The sequence below is a fragment of the Lepus europaeus genome, chromosome 8 (assembly GCF_033115175.1).
Source record: "Lepus europaeus isolate LE1 chromosome 8, mLepTim1.pri, whole genome shotgun sequence".
Classification (NCBI taxonomy): domain Eukaryota; kingdom Metazoa; phylum Chordata; class Mammalia; order Lagomorpha; family Leporidae; genus Lepus; species Lepus europaeus.
Window position 1 is genome coordinate 13,508,418 of NC_084834.1, and position 19,681 is coordinate 13,528,098.

The 19,681-nt window shown below is 42.1% G+C and overlaps 2 protein-coding genes and 1 pseudogene across 2 annotated transcripts in view; 2 read left to right on the top strand and 1 right to left on the bottom strand.

Annotated features, from left to right (window-relative positions):
• Positions 1-225: 225 nt before the first annotated feature.
• Positions 226-341, bottom strand: LOC133766151 (U2 spliceosomal RNA; annotated as a pseudogene).
• Positions 342-6,722: 6,381 nt separating this feature from the next.
• Positions 6,723-19,681, top strand: part of LOC133765856 (probable ATP-dependent RNA helicase DDX60) — a 53,975-nt gene continuing 41,016 nt past the window's right edge. Inside the window, exons 1-6 of the mRNA XM_062199414.1 lie at positions 6,723-6,847; positions 11,617-11,780; positions 15,333-15,488; positions 16,601-16,750; positions 18,231-18,350; positions 19,234-19,329. Coding sequence (XP_062055398.1) covers positions 6,793-6,847; positions 11,617-11,780; positions 15,333-15,488; positions 16,601-16,750; positions 18,231-18,350; positions 19,234-19,329 — 741 coding nt within the window. The 5' untranslated portion in view covers positions 6,723-6,792. The remainder of the gene's footprint in view (positions 6,848-11,616; positions 11,781-15,332; positions 15,489-16,600; positions 16,751-18,230; positions 18,351-19,233; positions 19,330-19,681) is intronic.
• On the top strand, positions 7,767-10,073 carry LOC133765855 (la-related protein 1B-like). The gene is given in 1 exon segment (XM_062199413.1): positions 7,767-10,073. A coding segment is annotated over 1 exon segment (2,277 nt). The 3' UTR covers positions 10,044-10,073.

Genomic DNA, 19,681 nt, shown 5'->3' on the forward strand with positions numbered 1-19,681 from the left:
AAAAGAAGCCAACCACAAAAGACCACATGCCATAGAATTCAATTTACATGAAATGTTCAGGCTAGACAAATTCAGAATTAGAAAACAGATTCATGCTGTCTGAGATAGGGGTAAGAGGGAATGGGAAGTGATTGCTAATATAATATTCCTTCTTTCCTTCATGTCCTTCTTCTTTGCCATGAATATCCATTTTGTCCATGACACCATGATGTGAGAATAGAAGGGAGAAAGTACATTGTCTTCAGGTTTCAGAAGCCTAGAGCCTAATAAAGTAGTAACCTCTATTAAACTGATAAGAACAGATACTACACTTGATCTTAGCCAAAAGGCCGAGAAGCGATAAAGCAGTAACCTCTACTAACCTTGACCTCGTTAGTTTATTACTTAACCTCCCTACTCCCTTAGATTTGAATGACTTGAATCCTGAGCTTCATAATAATCCCCTGCTAATACTAGATATTTTGTCTAATAGTATATAAGCTATTTAGTCCATCCACAAAGTCTGTTTGTCAATAAGTGTTTTCTCACCTATAACTACCTTTGGTTTTATATAAAATCTATTCAAAATTATTGAATATCTGATAGGACTTAGCATTGTGTTAAAGATGGTGACCTGTATGAGTTATCCAAAGTATATGAGGTAGAAAGACAAATATCTTGAACAGAAGGTATGATTTGCACATAAATATCTCTGCACAAATGTGAACAGAGTTCTACAAGAAATATATTGGTGAGCTATCACTTAAGAGACAAATTCTACCCTCATCATTTAATACCACTTTTCTACTATCTGGCTTCTGTATTATCATTGGTTAAGATTCGATTTGGTAAAAATATTTGCTTAAAATTATAGAAATAGCCCATATTTCAGCAAATCAAGGTAAATAATAATGTAATTCAGAATAAAAAGGGCACTATCTGAACCCTGATCATTTCAGCTTTCTTTTAATAAAATAAGAGTTAAGTAGATATGAAAATGACATTCTGAGAAATAAAATGATAATTATTATTTCCAGGTATTTTCAATAACTTACTACATGTATTCTTTCAGGGACTAATTATGAACTGGAGCAGTCATCATATTGTGTAGGGAATATAAATTAGTAAAAAAGCAAAGTTATTTACTGCCAAGAGCTATTTTCCAGGTACAGAAATGGGAAAAAGCTAGTTTTTGTAGGATGAAAAATTCTCATAAATCCATTGAGGGGAAAAAAGTCATTGTGTGCAGCCAAGTCATTGTGTCTAGCTTTCTAATTTTCTTAGATTGTTACAAGTTACTTCATATGTTATTATTGAAATTCCTTTTGTTCTTTGCTGGTTTGCATAAAAATCCCCACTGTATTGTTTCACAGGACCTGGTGTTTATATTAATCAGGCACATAGTGTTGTAATTGCCAAAGTTAATAATTGTATCTATTACTTGTTATAAAACAAGGGTTCATAATTGTATTCATTAATAAAAAATATTTAAATCACCAAAGAATTATTTTGGGTGGTAAGGCATCATGGACCAATATAGTTTGTAGACTTGTCTTCTTGGATTTCAAACTGGTGAGGAAAATGGATAGAGGTATGTATACACAGATATATACAGAAAAAAAGACTAGGGCGTGGACACTAGCAGCCTGACTGGTGTTGCCAATCTGGATTTATTCAGTGTCTGAATTCAGGCGTGCCCTGTCCCTGTTCTTGGCTCTGTGCTGGGCTCTGGACTTGCTCTTGTAGCACTCCTAGGGCAGAGGGAGAGGCGGGATGAGAGCAGCCATGAGAGAGGTCCTTACTGAAAATTCTAGGGAGTGGTACAGTTGGGAGCAAAAGGCAGGGAGGGAGGTGTCCAGGTGTCCGCCTGGAGGACTGGGGACGACTCTAGCCAAACTGGAACCATGCGGAGAGTCCTGCCGGAAGTGGGAAGGGCTGTGACCGGAAGTGAGAAGGGCTGTGACCGGAAGTGAGAAGGGCTGTGACCGGAAGTGGGAAGGGCTGTGACCGAAAGTGGCAAGGGCTGGTGACCGAAGCGGCCCGAGAGTCCCAGTGACGTCAGACAAGTCGGGATCCTGAGGAGGTAGGGGTTTCGTCTTTCCCAGAACCGAAGAACAAGGGGAGGCTGCTTAAACGTCTGGCCCGGTGAGCCCGGCGCTCAGGTTGACGTGTTTAAGGGGAAGGATTTTTGCTTCCACCTTCGTCGTGCGCTCTGTGGGTGGGTGGCCCGTCGGGGCCTTGAGCATCTTGAACTGTGTTCTTGGCTTCTGGCATCTTCCGTTCAGTTCTCGCGGAGCAGTCCCGGGAACGGCCTCAGAGCAGTCGGGGAAGTTGACGTGAGAGTGGAGCTGTGGTTTGAACTAGACGTGCCAGCTTAGTGCAGTGATGATGTTGAGGGCGTGGGGCTGCCTTCCGAAGGGGGTTCTCAGCGGGGCTTGGTTGTTGGAGCCCAGTTGGACCCCCGTTGCTCTGTAGCTTCCTGGCTCAGCTGCTGTGCAACCCTTCCTCCGCCTGAACTCTGTGCCCTGCCTTGACCCTCAGCACGGCCTGAACCATGGGGCTGCCCAATGCTGGGCTTGATGCAGAGTAAACCTTTTTTCTTCCTGCAGTTAGTTTTCTTTTTAAAGGTTTATTTATTTATTTTAAAGGCAGAGTTACACACACACACAGAGAGAGAGAGAGGGTCTTCCATCCGCTGGTTCACTCCCCAATTGGCTGCAACGGCCGGAGCAGCACCTATCTGAAGCCAGGAGCCAGGAGCTTCTTCCAGGTCTCCCACGTGGGTGCAGAGGCCCGAGGACTTGAGCCATTTTCTGCTGCTTTCCCAGGCCGTAGCAGAGAGCCGGATCAAAAGTGGAACATCTGGGACTCGAACCGGTGCCCATATGGGATGCCGGCCCTGCAGGCAGAGGCTTTACCCACTGCGACACAGCACTGGCCCCCTGAAGTTAGTTTTCTCAGGGATTTTGTTCTAATGATAAAAGCTGGCGAGAACACCTGCTCAGGCCTCTGATTTTCTTCAGGACGTGGTGTATGTAGTAGGTGTGGATGGGTGAGTTGCTGACACTCACCTTGAGGCCATGGGTGTTGCCAGCTATAAATGCCTTTGAGTTCAGTGCTGCCGCAGGCTTAGAGTGGTCTGGGAACTGGTGACATCTTGTTTCCAGAGTCCATTCTCTCCTAGAACAAGAATCTGTCTGAGTGGTTGTAGCCAAATGTTTCTGGCCAAATTTGGGTATAGTTTTCAGAAACTCTGTTTCCAAGTTCATGCAGTGCTCATGTGCTTCGTTTTTGATCCTGTGTCCAGAGATAGCAACCATGTCCAAGAGCAGGTGTTTTGTGGCTTTGATGCACTGTAGGATGAGCAGGTCATATGTCACCCTCAACTTACTCTATGGGATGCACCCATAATGCTTAGTAGTTGTAATAAAATGAATAAGTAAATAACCGATGTGATTTTTAAAAAGATGTGTTTTATTTATTTGAAAGCAGAGTTACAGAGAGGGGGAGAGAGAGAGAGAGAGAGAGAGAGAGATCTTCCATCTGCTGGTTTTTTCTGTGAATGGCCACAACTGCTGGGCTGGGGCAGGCCAAAGCCAGGAGCCTGCAACTCCACCAGGATCTCCCACATGGGTAGCAGGGGCCCAAGTACTTGGACTGTCTTCAGCTGCCTTCCCAGGTGTATTAGCAGGAAGCTAGATCAGAAGTGGAACTGCCAGAACTTGCATGGGTGCTCATATGGGATGCTGGTGTTACAAGCAGTGGATTAACTCTCTGAGTCACAATGCCAGCCCCAATAACAGATGTTAATTTGGATCATCTCATGATATTTAAATATGGTTCAATAATTTTACTTTACATTTCCACATCTCAATCTCTATAATATATAATAGATATAGATCTCTATAATATATAATAGTAATAGCTTCTAATTAGAATATTATGAGTTTCTCAAGGAATTTGTCAAAGCCTTTCTCATGAATGCTCTATGGATGCAACCTTTATATATAAACAGTAGAGTCATGATATTTTAATAACTTTATTTCCCTCAGCTAAATCCAAAGATGCCAAAGAAAGAAGAGATACACAGAAACTGTATCATTTTTATCATGTGTTTGGAAGATCTTTGGTAGGAAGTAACAGATCAGTAAGGATTACAAGAGCGGGCTCGCTGCCATCTCCAGCAAATTCTTCCAGTCAGAAGAAAAGACAACATCAGGTGCGTTCTTGGGCTAGTGGAACTCATTGCTCTGGGGGTCTTGAGACTCTACTCCCACCCTGTGAGACCTGCGTTAACTTTACTCAGCATGACAACACTGGTAATCTCATGTTATTGGAGAAAAAAAATTGTTTTAAAAAATACTCCCAAGTACTAACCATGAATTATAACACTGGGAAAATGAAGGGAAGTGTAACAAAGAAAACAAAATCCTAATGGGACCGTCACAGAATTGAGCACTGATAATGTTTTAGTGAATTCCCTCAGTCACACTTCTCTCCAGTGTTATTAAACATCTTTTGAAACATAATTTTGTGGATGGATACTCTTCCATAATATGGCAATGTGATGATTTGTTTAGTTATTTCTTTGTTGGAATATAGAGAAACAAGTAAGGAAAAGAAAAGAAAAGAAACATCCATATTCTCACATCCCACAAGAGCTGTATGAATATTTTGGCATACACCTGTGCAGTCCTATATTGCCTGTTATTTTTTCTATATGTATTCCATATCTACTAATAGTATAGCTGACTTCTTTCTATATCATTAAATATACAATAAATTCACAATAGTATGTTATTTCCCAAATTTTAAGCAACTTTAATAGAAAAATCGAGCACACACACACACACACAGCAAATTCATACTATTCAGAAAGGTACTTAAAGTGTGAAAAATAACTAACATTTTACCTTCTTCAAAGACCTGGTCCTATTAACTTTGGTGAACATCCTTCCACATACTTCCAGTCTATACCCACTTACTAACATGCACAGCTTTACAGTTTATATAAGGCTTTATACTTTTTTCCCATTAAACAGTGTGCTTTCTAAAACGTTTTATTGCAATGAGTGAAAACTAAACTTTCCCTTTAATATTTGCATAATAGTCCATGTTTATTTTTCTATGTTTCCTTTTTAATCTTTAATATGTGTGTATTATTTTACTGTTATAACCCTAGCACTCTTTTCTGTTCAACCACAGAGATACCCAGTATCTTTCTGTGAGTGTGCTTGCTTTTTTGTTTAACATCATCTCCACAAGGGATTTTGATTGCAAATTCAAATACCAGTGATATGAGTATTAGTCTATTTGTGTTTCTTCCCCTGTGACTTTCTGTTTGATATCCTTTACTACTTGCCATTGTTGTTATTATTTTGCTTATTGACTGCTAAAACCCATGATGAGGGTATTTCAGAAAGTTCGTGAGAGAGTGGACCTTTGGCACAGTACTTAAGTTGCTGCTTGGGATGCCTGCATCCCGTATTGGAGTGCTTGGTTCAAGTTCTGGCTGCTCTGCTCCTCATCCAGCTTCCTGATAGCACACACCCTGGGAGGCAGCAGGTGACGACTCAAACACTGGGGTCCATGCCCCTCAAATAGAAGACCCCAGCCCAGCCCAGCCTTGACTGTTGTGGGCATTTGGGGAGTGGACCAGCAGATGGGAGATCTCTCTTCATCTGTCTATCTTTCTGCCTTTCAAATAAAGTTTAAATTAATAGATATTGAAAAGTTTATGTTCAAATAAAATTAGATAACTATTTCAGTGCAAAAATTTTGAAATCCAAGCATTTTTTAAAATAATATACATTTTGGTGCATTTTTGAAGCCCCCTCTGTATTTGCTAAAAAGACTTTCTTAGTGCTCATTTTGGTGCTTAAAGAAGTGCAGTCGTCGGGCTGTTATCCTGTAGACCATACTCTGTAAGCATACTTTCTCCTCTTGCATAGGGTGTGCACTCCCCTCGGGAGGGAGCTCGTATCATGTGCTAGTGCTCAGATGTTCTTAGATGGCTTGTATTTCCATACTGGGGGTGGAAGCCTGGGCTAAGTAAAGATGAGCCCTAGAACTGCACAAGAGAGTTAGCCAGAGAATGGCCATGGTGGCATTTCCCATTGCAAGCAGTATTCCAGCTATTGCAATTTTAGATCTGATTTTTGTCTATTCATAACTGCTTTCATCATATCCTGTTCTCTTGGCTACCACTGCACAAGAGTTGTATTTGATTTCTATACAGTGCAATGTGTCACACCCCAGGGAGTTTTTGTAATTGAACCAGTTGGTCTGGTCATATAAAAGATACTTATCCTAATTGGACCTTTGTTGGGTGTTTCTTAGACTCAGCACATTTTGGACTGCCAAAACACTGGCTTTTAGTATAATGGGCTGAGGGATTAACAGCTGAGAAGATAGAGAAAGGGAATAGCCAATTACCATCTTTGTGCATAAAAAAAGATATTTACATTTAATTCTTTGCAACACCAAAGGTCCAATTTGATATCCTTAAGTGCTCTGAATGCTAGTCTGAGATATTAAATATTTCCTTCCAAATACAAAAATTAATCTGGAAACAATTGCTTTTATGTTTATTTAATTTTATTTCTATTTTTAGAAGAAAAATGCAGAAAAACTTATTGAAGAAATTCAAAAGAGACAACTAGCTAAACTAGAGAGAAAGGAGGAAGAGAGATGGAATAATTTGTCTCTCTCTCTATTGAAAAAGAAATTAAAGAGAATCTTCACTCTGGAATCAAAAGACTAGAAGATTTTCTCCAGATATGTGCTGTTAAATCTGTAAAATTTATTGCAGAAATGGTTGGATTGGATGCCTGTTTCAAATTATGGAAAGAATGCTGTCTAAAACCAGGTATATAAGGGCATCAATTTTAGAAGTTTCTTGAAATCAGAGATTAATAAGGACAGCAAAAGAGCTGGCATTGATTCTTCTGTGATTATGGAACTCTTTTGAAGTCTTAGAAATTAGAAGGATTTCCTCTTGTTGGATCCACAGTTGTTTGTGTGTGAAAGGCATTGGTGGAAAGAGTCAATTCAAAAGTCAATGCAGCAGACAGTTCTTCACAGCCAGCCATTGGTCAAATACCATACACACACACACACACACAATTGTTAAATTCTCACAATTCTTTGGGGTAGGCTTCCTATGTTGATATAATACGTAAGGTTCTAGGAGAACCAATTATGTGCCTGAATATCAGTGACACAGCAACATTTTTAATGAAAAGTCTACTTCACTCTATATGCACAAATTGAATAAGTAATAAATTGGGATATAACCACAATGTTGTGGCTGAAGGCCAGAGAATGAGCAATTTTGATTGGAGATAAGATAAAAAATATTTATCTCTTAATTGTGGTCACAGAAACGTAATTATTAGAAGAGTAATAAAAGAGTATAGAATGGTCATGTTAGAAAATTATTGTATCGGCCGCTAAAGGTCCTGCGGCCTGGCCGCCGGCTCCTCCGCAGCGGCCCGCGCCAGGTGAGGGCTCGCGACTCCCGGCTGCGGCGCCCGGCGCGTGTTAGCTGGCTCTGGGCGTGCGCCGCCGACGAGGGCTGGGCCGGCGGTCGGTTAGCGGTCCGTTCGACGCGGGCCGGCACGCCGGGCGCTGCGCGGCCTCGGCGGGCGGCGGTGGCGGCGACGGCGGCCGGGCTCTCGGGTTCTGTGCCCCAGGCCGGCGCTAGTCGGTGCCCCGGCGGAGCGACGGGCACCCGGGCTCCCTGGCCCCGGGCCCCCCCCGGCCGGGGTGGCTGGGGCAAGGGGACGATGTCTGCTCGCGCCCCGGTGCCCGCCGTTCACCCTCGGGAGGAGCCGCCCGCGGCGGCCGCAGAGCGGGAGTCGCGGTTGGCCGCGGCAAGCCGGCAGGCCGAGCAGCCGCCCCCGCCGGCTCGAGACGGGAAGGAGGCGGCGAGGGAGGAGAGGGCCGCGGCCGGCACCAGCGCGGGGGCGCGGGGAGAGCCGTCTCCGGTGCCGGTGCTGGGACACAGCGTGCCCCAGGCGGCCGTGCCCGTGAGGCCCCTGTCCCCGCACCTGGCGCACAAGGCGCGCGGGCCCGGGGGCCCCTTCGGCGGGGAGCCGCTGCCACCGCCGCCGCCGCGGGGGCCGCCGGCCGAGGACGCCCGAGCTGAGGCGGCAGCGGCCGGCCCCGAGGAAAAGCTGCCGCCGCCGCCGCCGCCGCCGCCGCCGCCGCCGCCCCTGCCGCCGCCGCCGCCGCCGCTGCCGCCGCCGCCGCCGCCGCCGCCGCCTAAGGAAAACCCCTGGACCAAAAAGCCTCCCCAGCACCTGTCCCCCGCCGGGACGGGCCCGCCGCCGCCCCCGCCGGAGACGCTGGAGGCAGAGCTCAGTTCCCCAAAACCTATAAAAGCTGGAAAACTCAAGACAAAGAAACCCAGTAAGCCTAGTGATTTCAGCGATGTGGCGAACTGGCCAACGCCAAGTGAATTAGTGAACACTGGATGTCAGAGCGTCATCAGTCAAGGGAATAAGAAGCTGCAGAATAGAAAGGAAAAAGAAGAGAAGACTGAGAAGAAAAGTAACAATGAGAGTAAAGAAAACCGGGAAATAAAATTAGATGGCCCTGGTGAAAACGTCAGTGAAGATGAGGCTCAATCAAGTAATCAACGAAAAAGAGCTAATAAGCACAAGTGGGTACCTCTCCACTTGGATGATGTAAGACCAGACAGTCAAGAAAGACCTGGTTCCCGGAACAGCTCAAGATGTCAACCTGAAACAAATAAATCAGCACATACCAATAGAAGAAATGACACACGAAGTTGGAGGCGAGATAGAGAAAAAAGAGAAGACCAAGATGAAGTGTCCAGCGTGAGAAGTGAGGGTGGTAATATCCGAGGTTCCTTTAGAGGCCGAGGAAGAGGACGAGGACGGGGAAGAGGACGGGGAAGAGGAAATCCTCGATTGAACTTTGATTTTTCGTATGGTTATTGAGAACATGGTGAAAGGACTGATCAACCATTTCAGACAGATCTTAATACCAGTATGATGTATTACTATGATGATGGTACAGGCGTACAGGTGTATCCTGTGGAGGAAGCGTTGCTTAAAAAGTATATTAAGCGTCAAATTGAGTATTACTTCAGTATAGAAAATCTAGAACGGGACTTTTTTCTTCGGCGAAAAATGGATGAACAAGGTTTCTTGCCTATTTCCCTGATTGCTGGTTTTCACAGAGTTCAGGCTCTCACCACAAACCTTAATCTCATCTTAGAGGCATTGAAGGATAGCACAGAAGTAGAAATTGTGGATGAGAAAATGAGAAAAAAGATAGAACCAGAAAAATGGCCAATTCCAGGCCCTCCTCCACGTAATGTGCCACAGACAGACTTCTCTCAACTGATTGATTGTCCAGAGTTCGTACCAGGCCAAGCCTTTTGCTCACATACAGAGTCTGCCCCAAATTCTCCAAGAATGGGAAGTCCATTGAGTCCAAAGAAAAATACTGAAACAAGTAATCTTCAAGCAATGTCTAGAGGTTTGTCTACAAGTTTGCCTGACTTGGACTCAGAACCTTGGATAGAAGTAAAAAAGAGACATCGTCCACCCCCAGTGAAATTGAAGGAATCAGTATTTGTAACAGAAGAGGCATCAAATCGACTATATCCTCCTGAAGAACAAGAACAAGCAGAACTTGATTTTTTATTTGATGAAGAGATTGAGCAAATAGAAGGACAAAAAAACACATTTGGTGATTGGTCTGATAATGATTCAGATTATGAAATTGATGACCTGGATTTAAATAAGATTTTGATCATAATTCAGACACCACCTTACATGAGAAAACATCCTGGAGGAGATCTAACAGGCAACCATATGTCTTGGGCAAAAATTACATCTGAACTTGCTAAAGTTATCAATGATGGCTTATATTATTATGAGCAGGATCTGTGGATGCAAGAAGATGAAAATAAACACACAGCCTTAAAGGTAATTATTATGGCCAGCATCTCTCTGCCAATGCTTCATTTTATTATATATGGTTGCTTATTTTTCTTTAAACTTAACAAGGTTTATTTTATGAAATTTTGAATGTAAGTATAATTTATATTTAATTGGAAAAATTCTTCACTGTATTTGATAGTCAGAAGTTGAGGAATGATTTTGTGAAAATAACTAATGAATACTAAAATTACAAAAGCAAAAACAAAAAAAACCCTGATACTGACTAAAAACCCTTGCTTTTTTCGGGTGAAAATAGTAAGAAGGCCCTTTCTCGTATGAAGGAATAAAAATGAAATTATGGACAAGCTTAATTTATATACTCCTTATCTGACTGTAACCCCAGCTGTCTGAGCCAGTGGTTTTAGAGAGGGATTACTTTTGTTACCCCCAGCTCTCTTTAGTTCATGTTGATTTCTCTCAAGTAGAAATGTTCATAGACATTCTTTCCTTGTGTAGCATTACCATGTTGCTAGGGGTGCTGTGTGAAACCTTATTCTAACTTTTTATCTTGTAGTTTACACCAGATTCTGACCTGTATCCTAGTTATTAGTAGAAAATATAAGAAGGAGACAGTAGTTTATTGGCTAACTACATTCATTTGATGTGAGTTATAATGATACAGGTAGGGATAAAAAAGGCATTTCTTTTCCTCTATCATTGGGGTTATCAAAAAAGCCTAAAAGTTAAGTATTTGTTTTGGGGATAGAATAATGGGGGAAAGTTATGACATTCTATGCTAAATAGAAAAGGTATCATGGTCAGAAATAGAAGTAAAGTGTGGCCATGTACTGGTTGAATAGAGGAGCTGCCTATCCATGGGATTATCAACAACAGGTGTTCTCCTTGGCCCTTAATTTCTTTCTTTCTGCGGTTTCCATTACTGCTTTCTGCCTCTTCCTTTCTTTAGCCCTGCATCTTTTTGCAGAACCTAAGTCAGGCTATGACTGCTTGTTAGCTGATTTTAAGCCTGAGCAGTTTGCTGCCCATTCTGCCATGGGAAAGAAAGTATGTTTTTATAAAGTTTTTCAGTTAGAAGTCTTTCCTTGTTTAAGCATGTTATTTTATTTGTGATATTTAGATTCTATAAATAGTATCTTCCATAACACTTTTGGAAAGAGCTATAAATTTCTAATAATAGTTTATAATTGTACTGACCCTGTTCATTAAACTTGTACCATGCTTTTGAATAGCATATATCACACACACAAAAAAAGAAAATTATTGTATCATTTTATGTAGATTATTTTGTTTAATCTTGATAATAGCCATGTGAGGTGAGCCCTGTTCTTAATATCTCCATTACAGAGAGAAAGAAAACAAGGCTGAGAGAAGTACTTTGCCATGGTTCTATGTCAGAAACAGGTGCATTAATTTGCATTTCAGGTATGTGATGAATTTTGTGAATATGTGCCCTGTAGTTTTTGTCAAAGCAGGCATCCTGTTTTTTGCTTGCTAAGTCTAGCAGCACTTTTAGAATCTAAGAGCCCACACTTTTAATTGTCATGCAGAACTAGGAGTTAGGAGTTCTTTGATTATTGTGAGTGGTTCATGTGAATATGCTTTCTTTAAAATCTTAAAATTAAGTCAGCGCTGGGGTAGAGTGCAGGTTGTTATCACTCTCTTGCTTCACTTAGGTCGTGCAATTGTTTTACTTCAACAGAAGCAGAATCCAAAGATATAAATGTGGTAATTCAGATGATGAAGAGGATTCACATACTGCACGAGAAATACTCAGAGTTGTTACAGAAAACACACAGGCAAAAATTAGCCAAATATCTAAAATATATCGGTTTTGACAACTTGGCACACACGTTATGTCCTCAGGTAAATGCCACGGAAGATATTACTTGACATTATTGTGAGTGTGTGTGTGTGCATTTGTGTGTGTCTGTGAAATATTTTATGGGATATATTGAGAATCAATACCTGTCACCAGAACTGTATATTCTGAATATATTGAGAATCAGTATACATTAGATTAAGCTAATAGTTCAGTTAACCATGCATTGTACTGTATAGACACAGGTCTAATGTCTATGACTGTGTATTTTTCTAGGAAACATATTTATCCACACAGCTGACTTCCCATCTTACCCAGGACACCAGGGCTTTACGCGTTGGGTCCCTAGTTACCTGTGTTACTATTTCCAAGTGGATTGTGTTGAGTGCAGAGAACTGCGTTTGCTGCAGAGTTTTGCGGCAGCTGTTTTCAGTAGTTCATCCCCTCAGCTCATAGCCGGGCTGCTGCTTTTCCCTGTGCCTGTGCCAGATGAATGCAACGCTGTGGCGAGTCTTCACTGGAGAACATCCAGTATTGTGTAACCTTTCTTCCACTCTTCTCCCTACCCAGGAAGCCACTAAGACATGTCCTTATTTCTCTCCTTTTTTTTTTTTTAATTTTAAGGTATACAAATTTTGTGTATTTCACATATACAGATTTAGGAACATAGTGATACCATACCCTCCTTCCCACCCATGCTCCAACTGTTCTTCCTCCTCCCTTTCATGTTCCCACTCTCAACTTTTACAATGATATATTTTCAGTTTACTTTAAACTCCTAAGATTAACCCTGCTACACTAAATAGTTCAACAAATAGTATGAAGGAAAAAAAAAACAAAAAAACTGTCCCTTAACAGTAGAGACAAGGGCTGTAAATTTTGTAAAAAATCTCAAAATGTCAATTTAATTCCAATACATTACATTTTAAGTACTCTATTAGTTACTACAGATCAGGAAAAACATATGGTATCTGTCTTTTTGGGATTGGCTTACTTCACTAAGTGTAATGGTTTCCAGTTGCATCCATTTTGTTGCAAAAGACAAGATTTCATTTTTTTTTATCACTGAGTAGTACTCCATAGTGTATATAAACCATAATTTCTTTATCTAGTCATCAGTTGTTGGACATCTGGGTTGATTTTGTAGCTTGGCTATTGTGAATTGAGCTGCAAAGAACTGGGGTTACAGATAACTCTTTCACATATGTCATTATCTGAATTTTTTTGTTTGTATTTTATTTATATGTTCATTGTTTCAAAAATTTGTGTGCAAATTTCATAGAAGTGGAACACTTTTTGGTCAAGGTTCTTGTCATGCCTTATATTTAGTTAACTTTTAGAAGAGAATAAATCTTCCATACACTGATTCACTCCCATAATAGTTGTAAAGCTAGGCCTGGGCTAAGGTGAAGCCAGGAGCTAGGAACTCTATTCTGGTTTCCAATGTGGATCACAGATTCCTGAATGCTGCCTTCCCAGGTGCAATAGCAGAGAGATGGGACTGGAATATGGATGCTGACCTTGCCGGTGGGTGATTAACCCCTTGAGCCACAATGCTGGCCCCAGAGAAAAATTGTAGGTCAAAATATCTCTTCAAGGGGCCAGTGCTGTGGTATACAGGGTTAAGCCACCACCTGCAGTGCCAGCATCCCATAGGGGCGCTGGTTCAAGACCCGGCTGCTCCACTTTCAATCCAGCTCTCTGGTATGGCCTGGGAAAGCAATGGAAGATGGCCCAAGCTCCTGGGTCCTGGCTTCGGATAAGCACAGCTCTAGCCGTTGTGCCCAGTTGGGGAGTGAACCAGCGGATGGAACACCTCTCTGTCTCTACTTCTGCCTTTCTCTCTCTGTAAGTCTGTCTTTCAAATAAATAAATAAATCTTTTAAAAAAAATCTTCAAGTAATGCCTTCAAAATAGTGTATTTAGAAATTATGAAGACATGCTTGGGGTACTGCCTGGTCTTAGAGTGGAGATATTTCTGTAAGTAGAGAAATACAAGGATGTGGGAAAAGATACCAGCTCAGGGTGAGAAGCCAAAAAGAGGAGACATAGGTAGCTCTCCACTTCCTGTGCCAAATCTCCCCATTTTAGGCTTTCTGACTTTCCTTAGGCTTCATTGGGACCCCCGTCTTTGCTAGGTTAGCCTTGCTGGGAATCTCAGCAGGGCCTGTGACCCCTTCCTTGGTGTATCTTGCTCTGCTCATCTCAGGAATACTTTCAACCAGTCTTTGGTGATTCTGTAGATTCACTAAGGGTTTGAGGTCAGGTTTCCTATCACACAAACATGGAAAGAGCCCTACATCTCTATTCTCCAAGTGCCACAGACAAAATTTAACTATCCCATCTAATAAGGAATACTGACATATAAGTCTTCTATCCGGAAGACTGACATATTTAACAAGGCCTTTGAAGCCATGAGGATAGAGAAACTAATTTCATTGGAGAGAATTATCTTAATGCAGGATGTGAACATCAAGAGTGGAAATTATGAGTCTGTCGCACGAATCTCTTCCTTTGGTTATTCTATTCCTACCTTATGTTGCACAGGTGTAGGGTTTGTCTGAAGGGAGGAGAGCTGTTCCTCACTTCTTTAAGAGACTTGGGGACCTATAAGTGCTAGGAAAGCAACTCTCTCTCTAAAAAAATAAAACAAACAAACAAAAACCTTGATGGTGATGATCAGAACAGGAATCTAGCTATTTCCAACAGCTGTAGATTTGAAATAGGATATTTGCTTAAACATTGCATGACCAAAACTGCTATTACTTTTTAATTTCTTAAATGAGAAAGTAACTAAATTTTAAAAAGCTTGTTTTTAAACATTTTCAATTAATATTTTTGGCAATTTTTAAATGAAGTCTTCTCTGCTCCAAGCCATCATTGTATCCAAACATGTCTTGGTGTTGATTGACAACCAGAACACTTTGGCACAGAAGTTTTATGTTTTCCATGCATGGCTAATATGATCATAATCCAGTTTTGTCAGAACTCCAAGAATGGAGGCTCAGCCAAGCATGTGAATTTCCTGTGATGTTGAGGCCCTGTAGTAAGAGCTGTTGACCCACGGGGTGGAATTCTCTGAGTAAAATAGTTTGACTTGTAAGATGATAGGTACTTATTATATAGATCTTTACAGAGATATTTATTTTTACCAAAGATGCCTTTTTAAGGTCAGAAAAAAAAATACCTTAAAGGAAATACAGTTTTAGTGTATTTGAGTGTGTGTGTGTAATAATTGTGGAACAGTTATCAAATATTTTACTAATTTGTAACAAAAGATCAATTTCATATTGTCTTTTACTTATATGCCATGGAAAATGATCTTGCCATAAAAATATTTTAAAAAATTATAATGAATATAGCCTCAGTGTTCCCTGTGCCATTGTAATGATATATTAAGTTGAGTGGCACTTTTACCCTCTGGTAACTCCAACATTGGGTTATCCAGTTTTAAGATTTGCAGCTTATTGAAAGAACATGAAACAATAATCTCATTGAGGCAAAGCAAACTACAACAGGATTGGGAATGATTTCTGCACGCCCAGGTTAAGAACTGTAAAGTTGTACAAAGGTCTAATGCACCATACTTGTTTCAGGGGAAGGAGTCAGGTGCTGAGAAGGATATTTATAAATACTCAGTTCACATGGGAGCAGCTCGGTTTCAGTTAACGCACATGGGCCCTTACTTGTTTCGAGAAGAAAGAAGTGGTCCAGATCCCCGGGTGCATCATTTTATACCAGACACGTGGCAGGTATTTCTCTAAAAGATCTGTCATATGGAAAGGCAAAGACGCTTTGGTAAACTGTGTGTTCAGATCTCATTGTGTACGACAAATTTTGAAAATGCCTATTGTTCTAGAAAGCGACTTAATGACAAGAAAAGTAAATCGTGTCTTGGCCCAAGAGATAAAGCAATGCAGTGTAGAGTCAGTTGAGTGACAGATACACTGGTTCTCTTAAATGGAGTGTGGGAAGCAATGCATTGAGAAGCAGCGGTTTGACCTGGTTGTGAAGCCATTGGTCAGGACGCCGTGTCTCAAACCATAGTGCTTGGGTGTCACATGCAGCTCCTGACTCCAGCTCTTGCTAACCCACGCCAGGAGGCAGCAGTGAAAGCTCAAGTGATTGGGATCCTGCCATGCACAGGGGAGACCTGGATTGAGTTCCCAGTTTCTAGGCATTTGGGGAGTGAACCAGCAGATAGGACCTGTTGTCTTTGTCTATCTGTGTCTCTGCCCCTCAAATAAAAAAAAACAAAAGCAAAAACAAAACAAACAAGAACCCAGCTATACAATTCTGTGCAGCCACTTAATTCACATAACAAAATAGGTGCCTGATGTATAATTGGCAAAAATATACTGTTTTTTTTTTTTTAAAGTAGTGTTGCTTTTGGGTTGTCCAATTGTTCAACCACAGAGTCACTCATAATACATCATGATATGTCACGGATCCTATTATGTATTTGCATACATTTTTTGAAAAACTGCCTTTCCACACCTTAATCATTCACTGACCGTAATTAATGAAACATGCAAATAAAAAGAGCAGCAGGTTTTGGTAATTCTGTATCAGCATGAGGTTTCCCTAATCTATGAACTAAAAAGAACTCCAAGAGCTGGGCTACAGACCCGTGGCTCTGTCCTCTGCTGTATTAGAGGGTTTTTCATCTAAGTTTCAGTAAGGACTTTCCTGTCTCCAGTGATTTGGGTTATTTGCACATAGCCGGAAGTGGTGATTCCTGCCATCTTGAGCACTAGCAGGTCTCAGAACTGTAAACACTAGTCTAAGAGCTAGTTGAAGCTAACTTAAAAATGGACAGTAAAGGTGCATTTTCCAATGAAAGGTGATTTTTTTTGCCCTTCAGAGGGAACTCCTGGATGTCATAGATAACAATGAGTCGGCTGTGATTGTTGCTCCAACCTCATCAGGGAAAACCTACGCCTCCTACTACTGCATGGGGAAAGTCCTACAGGAGAGTGATGATGGAGTGGTCGTGTACATTGCACCCACAAAGGTATCGTGCCCTGCGACACTGCGCTGTTCTAGGGATGTTCCTCTGCTGTAGCTGTGTGTCCCACCTGGTAGTGCCCAGCCTCCAGTGTCACACAGTCGTGGACTTGGGTGCTCATGTGCTGTGTGACCTTGGCCAGTTTCCTGGCATGTTTTCCACCTGCAAGGAGACCCAGCACCACTTACTTTGTGCTGTTGTTCCGAGCATGACCTGAGACGAGGCACACCAAGCATCCAGTGTACTGTCTGGGCATGAATAATGATGCGTAAATGGTGCCATTCACAAGCATTTGTTTATTCGTGTTCTCTCATAAATCTCCCTAGGGCCAGCACTTGTGAAAGACAGGGCTGGACACTTCTGAGTCTTGTCAATGGGAACCATTTGGTGTTGGTGCCAGGCTTGTGTACTTAAGAGAGGACAGACAAGTTCATGAGAGAGAGAGAGCGTGAGAGAGAGAGAGGCACTTCACCCCTGTTTTACGAGCTCTGCGGTTGGGCAGGTGCCTGATGGAAGAGCCCTGGATTCTTACAGGGGCCGTGGGTTTCTTCCTTTGCAGCAGCCTGGGTGAAGTAGAGTTAAATGGCTCTTGCTGAAATAAAATATGTTCTTTTTGTCTTGAAAGGGGTTTTGGGGTACGCTCCTTCCTATCACTTTCCCTAGCAAAATACTTAATTCCCAGGCTTACGGCTGCACTGCGAGGAAGCCAGTGTGGGGAGGGACCCTGCGTCCCACAAGCCACATCCTTCACTGTAGTGGAATGAGAAGGCCATGCCAAGGTAGCCACTGGCAAGCGAGCGTCAGTTAGTCAGGAATGGCTTTGAAACTGCCTGGCGACAGGCTGTGATTGGATGGTTCTGGAAACTGCCTGGCAACAGGCTGTGATTGGTTGGGGTATAGACCGCCCCTTGACCAGATTGGCTGGTCTTGGCTATATAAGTGTTGTATCAACTGTAATAAACGAGTCTGCAGGCTGCTCGCCTCAAGCCTGCTCTCACCGGACTCCCGGGGTCTGTGTGTTGACGCCGCGCCTCTTGCCCCCACCACGCTGCTCTTCTCAGAAACGAACCCACTGCAACATTGTAGAGAATTCAACGGCAACACTTCACTGATGAGGACGTGGAAGTTTAGTGAGCTTCAGCGCTGTACCCATTACTGTGCAGCGTTGTAAAATACAGGCGCCGTCTAATTTTACCTGTGTCAGCACATATTACATTGATGGGACGAGGAACCACTGTTTGTGTTTTTGTTGCTGGCTGTCCCATCAACAGGCACTGCATTGTATTGTGTAACATTTAGAAAACTTAAATGGAATCGGTGGAAGGATTTGCTGTGAGGTATTGCCTTATTAGGACAGAACTGTTACCAGTTCGGTACTGCATTGTTGCGTATCAGTGGTTCCAGACGTGGGTTTACTTGAACCAGTTTTTTCAGCGTTGTTGATAATTTACTGAGTAGCCGCTCACTCTGTCTTTTGTGACTCCAGGCTCTGGTTAACCAAGTGGTGGGAACTGTCTACAATTTGTTTACTAAAGCACTGCCAAAAGGCTCAGTGGTGTGTGGAGTTTTCACGAGGGATTACCGCCACGACACCTTGAACTGTCAGGTACATCACAGCTGTCCGTGTGATGAGTCGTAGTGTGAATGTGGCTCTCTGGGAGACACGGTGGGGTTTTAATGGGGTAACATGAAACCCACAGCTACCCTGATAGATGTATTTATATTGGGCTAGATAGTTTGTGTAATTTTTCTTATCTAAGAATTTGATCACTGATGATATTTTAATTCAGTATTAATTATTAAATATTTACATTACATAAATGATACGTAAAGAGAATGCATTACTTTTCTGAAATTTTAACCTGAGGAAGCAACTTCCTCTTTAGTAGTGATGGTTACAGGGCATGATGACTTTTGTATTCCCAGAATACTGTGCCAGAGAATATTTCTTTTTTTTTTTTTAAAGATTTATTTATTTATTTGAAAGAGTTCTACAGAAAGAGAAGGAGAGGCAGAGAGAGAGAGAGAGGTCATCCATCTGCTGGTTTGCTCCCCAACTGGCCGTAATGGCTGGAGCTGTGGTGATCCGAAGCCAGGAGCCAGGAGCTTCTTCCTGGTCTCCCACATGGGTACAGGGGTCCAAGCACTTGGGCCATCTTCTACTGCTTCCCCAAGCCATAGCAGAGAGCTGAATCAGAAGTGGAGCAGCTGGGACTAGAACATGGGATGCTGGCACTGCAGGCAGCGGCTTTACCTGCTACATCACAGCACCAGCCTCAAGAGAATGTTTCTTAATGAAATACACTTAACTGTTTTTGAGTGTATCAGTGGCAGCATATGTGGGGATCAGTTGTACATATTCATTTTACTTTTACATTAATGAAATATTTTTTTGAACATGGAAATGTAAGATGGGTATAGTGTGTCATAAAATTTCTTATTAATGTTTGGAAATTAAAACAGCTTTTCTTTTTTAAAAAAAAAAACAGATATTAGTAACAGTGCCTCAGTGTTTGGAAGTACTCTTGCTATCACCTCATTATCAGAAATGGACAGAAAGAATACGATATGTCATATTTGATGAGGTATGTTGCTTTTTATTCCTTTTATCTCAACAGAATATTTTATGTCAACCAAGACCACATGTACTGTATGTACTTTAATAAAGATGGCATTCATATGGTTAGTTACTAAAATAAATATAAGTTGTTTATAGAAGGATTTACCGATAAGATCTGGGAGAGTTGAGGCTGGATTAAATCTACATGCAGAATATGGGTGGTAGGTGTTGGGTACCGTGATTTAGATGCCACTTGATATGCTTGTCTCATATCAGAGTGCCTGGTTCGAGTCCTCACTCCATTCCGAAGTCCATCTTCCTGCTAAAGCCCCCACCCTACGAGACAGCTGCTGATGGCTCAGGTACATGGGTCCCTC